At 38.0% G+C, this 8,144-nt stretch overlaps 1 protein-coding gene across 1 annotated transcript in view; it reads right to left on the reverse strand.

Moving 5' to 3' along the window:
• Positions 1-8,144, reverse strand: part of CACNA2D3 (calcium voltage-gated channel auxiliary subunit alpha2delta 3) — a 452,513-nt gene that overhangs the window by 348,629 nt on the left and 95,740 nt on the right. Inside the window, exon 3 of the mRNA XM_085302579.1 lies at positions 6,415-6,531. Coding sequence (XP_085158705.1) covers positions 6,415-6,531 — 117 coding nt within the window. The remainder of the gene's footprint in view (positions 1-6,414; positions 6,532-8,144) is intronic.

The raw sequence follows: 8,144 nt of genomic DNA on the forward strand, positions 1-8,144 counted from the left end.
AAACCTTTAATTTGTTGGCAGCAATTAACACAATTATAGACATCTCTTTTATTCATTATATCTTCATTCTGTCATTTGAAACTATTTACAGTGACACTAGCTTGATCTACCATAATTTCCTTCCACTCACAGGCATTTACAGTTCCTTCTTCCAGTAGTTTTACAAATAAAATGGGGGGTTTGTTTCATTTTAATCTCTTGATTAAAAAAAAAACTTTTCTTAAAATGTTAAAAAGTTAGAGATTGGAATAGCAAAAGCTGAACAGCAAAATTTTGAAGAGTGTATATTGATACCAATTTTCCTTCCAATTATACAAGTGCAAATTAGCTGAGTGAAAGAATAGTGTGTTAGTAGAAATGCATTAGTTACACGTTTAGAAATAATGAGTTCAAAGTAATTAGTCTTCACATTTCAGACATGTATTCTACTATATGAATATGAAAAATGACTTGCTTTTTTTTTCAAGAATAACATTCCCAGTCCAATTCTGACCAAAGTGGTAGAAAAACAGGGGAAAAAAAATAGCRTAGCAAAATACACAGTGGCTGTAGACAACAGTCCACATTTCAAACAGTCTCACTCAGAAAAAACAGCAGTTCAAAAGTCGCTCGGAAGAGTCCTCACTGTTGCCTCGGTTTGTCTCTAGGCTTTGTAGGAAGTCACTGCTTTTCAACTTCCAAGTTAGCAAAGTGCAATCTAGACTGTAAACGAGCAATTGCATTCCAGCAATTCTTAAATCATATTACAGACGAAGAATTAAGACGTAGAAAGTTATGGAGATAATAAAACCCAAATCTATTTAAAACCGTAGCAGTAACAGTATGAAACAGATTACACATAACTAAACGTCTGCATCAGAGAGATACAACCGGTTGCGAGAAAACAGAATAAAAGACGGAATAAAAGGAGGATGCCGGCAGCGGCTTTTGCTTAGCGTACTCTGCAGCCGGAGGGATCCGGACAAAAGGCGTCAGGTTAGCCAGGCCCCGGGAAGGGCTCCGGGGGGCAGCGCCGGGAACCGGCCAGCCCCGCGCGTCGGTCCTCCCAGCCACGGCTGAACGCACCTTCAACACCACGCGTGGGTTAACCGCCCCTTCAGCGGCATCTATAAATTTCAGCGAGATTTTTGCAATTTAACTGAGTAAAAGTGATATTTTCCTCAGCAGATCCACTCCCCCCGTATTCAGGATCAGCTCTGCTTTGGCCACAGACACCCAGAAAATAAAAGAAAAAATACATATCAGATATTTTTATGCGTTACCAGAGTATGTTTTGCCCCTCTCGCCCCCCCCATCAAGTCAGCCTGCCACACGACGCAGGGGTCCCCGCGCACCCCTCGGACCCCGGCCTGCAGGACCCCTGCGGGGATTTCACCACGGCGAAGGTGGCAAGAGGCTCAGAGGCAAAYGGGGAGAAACCTCAGCTGAGGAGGGCAACAAACACGATCTGCCCCAAGGGAAAAACCTATGGTCACATGAAAGCTTCCTTATCAATGAGCACGAGTGTAAAAACAACAGTCTCAACACTGCAGCTCAGCTTTACAATCCAGTTTTCTGTGACTACTCTTGTGCCTGAGTTCAGTGACATCAAGTGGAAGTGACAATCTTAAAATGAGTGACTGAAATATCTCCTAGAATGCAAAGGCATTTAAACAGCGGCTAGGAAATTGGTATACTAAAGCAGCTACCTTCAAAATTCAGGTCTAAATGTTACTTTCAGTCAATCAGAAAATAAAATCTGCTCTCTGTAACCTGTGTGTCTGATCAAACGAGGGAGCACTCTCCATTAAGTTACGCACCAAGAATTAGCTGAATACCAAATGCATCCAAGAAAACAGTAAGTTTCTTGCAGGTAGTGTGTAAACAGAGGCTAGATGCATTGCATACATAATTCAGCGTGAATTCTTAGCTTTCTAAACAAGTTTACTCAGAGCCTTGCAAAATATTCCTATGGATAAAAATACTTTGCCCATTTAGGAACTCTCACTCTCAGATTCAAAGTACTTATCAGTACTCCAGTATTAGAAATATAAACCTCTGGGTTTACAGACACAAGTCCATTTTGCACTCATCAGCATATGAAAAATTTTTGTTATTATTAATAAAAATTGATTTATTGACCAGGACATCAATTTATCATTATCTGCTTAGCAATATCATTATCTGCTTAGCAATATGTGGCTAGAGTATACGCAGTTTAATATACTACTATAGTATATAGTTTAATCCACTACTTATAGTTAATTTATAAAAACATCAATAAATTGCATATATAGATTATATATACAAACCTCAATATGTGTGTATGGGTGTGAAGATATCTACACACACATATATATATGCACACACTAAAATCTGCAAATGCATACATATGCATATAAATAAGCACAAACATTTTCAAAAGCATAYATGTTTTATGCATACATAAACAATACCATCTTAATGTTTTCTGAAAACAGCTTGAAGATTAGTGTAAAAATCATCAGTGAAAAAAAAAAAAGGAAAAGGCATTTCTCCTCATTCAAAATGTTTGTTAAATGTAAATGCTGATATTCTTCTCCTTGCAAAAACGTTTCTCTGCATGTGCAACTTCATGATAAAAAGCTTTGAAGTCCCAGGTTTCTCTAGATAAACCCCACTGGCTTACTGATGCATGAATGCACTGAAATTGAATTACTGTACAACARCAATTACTTTTCACAGTACAGTTATAATGAGAATCAGCTCCACAATGAACACCAGGTAGCTCCAGGAGGAAAAAAAATCTTGTATTTGCATTTTCTGCTGCAGCAATGGTAGTTGCTTTAAAGAAAACCAATCCTTAACACTTGATTTGCCATCTTATAAGAAAAATAACAATAATTTTTACAAGATTCTATTTACTTGCAGAGAAATACTAATGAGAAATTTAACTAGATAGTTTCAAGAATAACCTGTAGAATATTCCCTATGAATTTATTTTTCTTTCATTTCAATTTCTTCTCATTGCCCTTGTCCTKTATCACCTTTCACCGATTTTTCCTGTTGCACCACTACAAAAGCAGCAAATGAGTAGTTTTAATTCCACCTCTTTTCTCCTAGGTTTGTTCYGGCAGCCCTGTGTTGCTGACCGTAATGTCACGGTGCCTTATTCTCCTCAGTTTTCAACTGTGCCTGGAGGTGCAGCATCAGATCTTCTCAAACAAAACAAAGCAGAAGAGGAACACAGCGGCTAAGACTGTCCAAGCACTTATCATACAAGTGAAATCACTTAAAATCCAGGAAGAGCAATTGAAGGAATACCACAAGTGACAATGAACTACACCGTGCTCTCAAAGTGATTATTTGGGTTTGGCTATAAAGTTAAAACCACTGTTGAACCGTTCAGAAAACATTTCTACTTACTTCACCTACGGGTACTAAGATTTTTCCCAGCCTGAATGTCATGGCCTTGGAGATAAACGGATAACTCTGCATTTATCATGACTATAAACAAAAGTAACTATCAGCTAGATTGAATCAAACACACTTTTCACTGTTTTTAATCTTAAATCRTCTCACAAAAATTCCAAAACAAAATGTGAAGYTGCCTCTCCGATATTCCAATAAGTTATGCAATGTTAGGGAAGAAATAACTAACAAAAATGTTGTGAACTGACATAATTCTGATGTAAATAGTGAACACAGGAAAAAAAGTTGCTTGCAAGGGTTTCCATCAGTAAGCAGATGACAAAAGGTTATATAATTGGTTTAGCACCTTCAGTTTTCCATTTATTTTATGTATCTGACAGCACAAAAATAGGACCTTCTGTGATAGGATAATTGCATACTGAAGGGTAATTCAAACGGGATGAACATGATAAAAATCACACTGAACCAACTAATCACTATGAAAAGTGATGAGACAGAAACATAAAAATTCAAGTCAGAATATAAAGGGGAACGAAGGAGAAGAGAGTTCAACAGTGATTAGTAGCTAAGAACAAGTTAACATGTTTGAAGACGCAAAGCAAATCAGAAATCTAAAGGCCTTTCAAAGCCATCCTATTTCTGTATTTCYAGCTCCTTCCTTACTGCCATTTTACAAATTAAATGATTTATATTATGGTAATTTTCTGAATAGTTGTCATAGATTGCTACATCTGCTAAAAGACAAAAATATGTTGATTAAAATGAATTACCTAAAAATATTTTAAAATAAACAGTGGGTTTTAATTGCTATACGGAGCAAATTCAGTCAGTGGTTTAGGATACTAGTTTGGGGTAACACAGGAGCAGCACATTTTCTCACCATTTAGATTTGAAGTCTCTCAGTGGATGCCCCATTATTTCTAGGGCAAAAGGATATTTTGCATATTACTCCGTGYTTGGTACTTAGCCAAATACTACCGCCAGTTCACAGCAGTTCACGGGCAGATCATCAAAAACATTACTTTGAATTCTAGATTTTGGTACTCTTGGTGCACGACTATCAGAAGTTCACGTCAAAATGCCACTGTGCTAGAGGCAGTGCAACGCAGCGTTACCTTGTCTCAGTTGTGGCTCAGAGGTCTTAGCTCCCTATGAACCTCCTATCTTCCTACCTTCTATCTCTTATCTCTCCAGATGTGACAAAATGACCTAATGACATACAGAAGRTGAACTTGTGCAAAACCACCAGCGTACCAAAAGATTTTGCATTTCTCAGAGCATAAAATGCTAAGCACTACTGGCAAATTAAAGTCTTATGCTTTGAATTTACAAGAGGAAAATGAAATTCATCCACTACAGAAGAACAATTTTACTGGAATTTATGCTAAGCAGATCTATTTTAAAATGAGGTGACCTGTCCAAACCAAGCTTCTAGCTTCTTTTCCAAAGATTAAAGAAAAACAAGACAAACACATCAGGGATTCTGGATTTCAGCCATTCTTCTGCAGCACTAAAACCCTTTCTCACAATACTRCACAGATGCCTTAACCTCACAGAATTTGGGTTTCTTTTTACTTAAGTGACAGTGGCTCACTCTGGCCCATGGAACAATTTCAAAGGCCAGAACAGTTCTAGAAACACCTCACAAGCTCACATTAGAAAATATTCACTGCAAAGCATTAATCGAAAGCCCCTCTGCTCTGCACTGGGAATAGACACTCTCCTTCTGTGTGGGTAGTTTGCTAGGCGTTTCTAGCCCTAAATGACCATGTGCACCAAGAACCCTCTTTCATATTTTTATTWTTCTAGCGGAGCAGTTTACTTCCCTGCTAAGGAACAAGAAAAATAATCTCTCCAGAGTCAATATTCTGCTGGCTTCTGGAAGCTGATGAGCACATCTTAAAATGCAGTTTTTCCTCTAAAAAAAATAGACTGTAAAAATAGCATTGCAGAGCTCCATATTTATTGTCTTTCTGCACTTCCCTGCCAAGTGCACTCAGTTTACAAGCTGAAATATGTTTTATTTCACTGCCAGCCCAGAAGATTCAACCTCTAAAACACAGCCAAATTCCTTCCTCCCTTTGCATCACAACYAAAAATAAAAGGCTGAAGGCTAAATTATACCTGCAGTTACACAAATGGCATCCCACCCTTGGGGGATGCGCCCAGCAACGCAACTAAGACTGATGCCTTCAACTCATTTGAGCAGCCAGATCTGATGGGAAGTTGAGCAGCTGAAGTAGGKATAGCTGATGTAACAGGGACAACCACTACAGTCACCTAAATTTCTAAATGCAAAATGAAAACTGCAACAGAAACACCTGCTATTCTTTAGGACTCAAGCGTTACCAAGAGCGCCTATTCGATAAAGTGAAACACAGAAGTTAAAATTYTTCCTTCTTTACAGCAAACCTAATCTAATGAAACACCAAAGGTACAACAACCAAGCCTTAAAAAAGGGTAAGAACAGAGATTTTAAAGAATCTGCAGACGTACAGAAAGCTTGATGAGCTACTTAATTATCATTAATAAATTGCCTTCACAACAATACAGTACTTACTGCAGTCAGAGGAATTTTGGATTTGGTCCCATTTTAGGCATCTACATCTTTTGGGGGATCTGAACTAAAGCATAGCTACTTTACGTTTACATAGGAACTCAGAAGATCCCTTCCAATACTGTTTTTATACTAGACAGCAAAAAAATTAAGTCTTCTTTTGTTCAACATTGTCAAATCTACCATATCTTAACACAGAGCCATGTACAGGCACCACGTTTTCCTGAACACAGATGATACCTTACAACCCCACATGGGAAAGCAGTAGCCCAAACCTTGTTGCACACTGTTCCATATACCTAACGGTGATATAAATAATTCATATCTATTCTCTTGAGAACTGATCCTAAAATACCTCTGAAGGCTTTGGCATTTCCACTTCACCAATTTGAAACACTAATACAGCTATCAGCCTAAAGTATACGTTTACACCGCAGAATGAGATAGCAGATTGATCTGCTGCTTACCCGTACAGCTTCAGACTTTTTGTGAAACATTTCCTCCATGTTCTTCGCTAACTTTTTCACAAGCTGAAGGCCATCAATTTCTTCTATTGCAACATCCTTCTCATATTCTTTGTATTTCTGGAAAAACAAAAAAGAAKTAAGGGAAAGTTATTTGAGTTAACCAGCTGAAATTTTGACAACTGTTAGTTTCATATTATGCTTTCCCTTTCTCAATTTATTTGCTGTTTATTTGAGTACTGGAAAGCTAGTTCGTGCCRAGACACTGTCACAGAGGTGGAAAGTCTGGGTTAGAACCAGAACCCCASTATGAAAACATAATAGAAATATTTATCTCATTCACAGTGGGAAAATGATAATTCTTCCTCACAACAGCTAATTCTCACTCTCAGCTGAACAACATAAAACATCCTAATATACTACCCCAAATAATTTAAAACTAGTGATATACTTGGTGATCCACTGTGGCTTAACCACCTAGAATCCTCCTCCTCCTCAGATGAATTTCTTTTTGACATCTACTTCATGAGCTTTATATATAATATTTACATTATTAATACTTATAATAGAAGCTCATCTAGACCTTAATATTCTATGTAAAGAAAACCCCAAACAAATCAAACACAAGTCTGGATCTGAACTCAAGCATAAGACTATCCATTATAYGACATGGAAAAGCATTACCTTATGGTCTCCTTTCAACATATGAAAAACTCTGACTGACTAAGCATTCAAAACATATTCCAAACAATTTTATCCTCTTTATTTTCTGCATATCATTTTTTTCCTTTATCAATGTTTTACAGTGAAGCTTAAAAAAATATATAATGCACAAGAAAAGCATGATAAAATTCTTTGGAGTCATCCTTAAAACCTTTAATACTGCGAACATTCGTCCTTGCCATGTCATCCCATTACAGTCAGTACTCTAAGAAGTGGTGTTTTTCAGTCTGGTTACTGCTTGCTTACCTCCACTTAAAACAGATACGAGTTGTGGTGTACTAACCATTACTCGTTATCCCTTTCTGAACTCTTAACCTGTTCACATAATCATACCTCCCCGAYAGTGCGAGGAAGATGCAAAACATAGCTGACTTCTGCCAGCCTTAGACCTATTGGGAAAAATATCTCCCAAATTTGAAAAGCAGGCCCTTAGCCCAACCTGTAGCATAATCCTTGAGACAAAAAGGATCTATCCAAAATATTCCACATTTGCCTGTGGAATTATGGATAGCTCTAAACCTCTTTGCACATCAGACAAAGAGAGAACAAGGGCATCAAAAAGAGCGCTTCRGAGCACCTTGGGGAACTCGGTCAGAAACGGGATCGCGCCAGGAGCCAGCCGAGCCCTGGCTGGTGCGCTGGGAGCGAGGGATCTGCTGTCACGGACGCCTCAGCCTCCGCGCGCTGCGCCCACGAGAAGTTAGTTTTTTCTGACAAAACTAATTCTCTCACAGCAAAATGATACTTTGGGCTCATTTACTGTGCATACTTCTCTGTAAGAACTCACTGGCAGGAATGTTTTGATAGGCAAGTAATATTTGATAAGAAATAACTGGCAGACGATTACATAAGAAGATCAAAAATATGAAATCGTCAGTAAACTCTTTGRATACACTATACATTTTTGATATTCAGTAACTTTCCCATTCCAGCAATGATTTTTTTTTTTATTCCCTGGCACGATACTGGGTTCCACTGAGGTTTCTATAGCAGCCTTTGAGAAGCCCCAG

This window comes from Rhea americana, unplaced genomic scaffold, assembly GCF_003343005.1.
Source record: "Rhea americana isolate MKP2758 unplaced genomic scaffold, rheAme1 scaffold_19, whole genome shotgun sequence".
NCBI classification, from domain to species: domain Eukaryota; kingdom Metazoa; phylum Chordata; class Aves; order Rheiformes; family Rheidae; genus Rhea; species Rhea americana.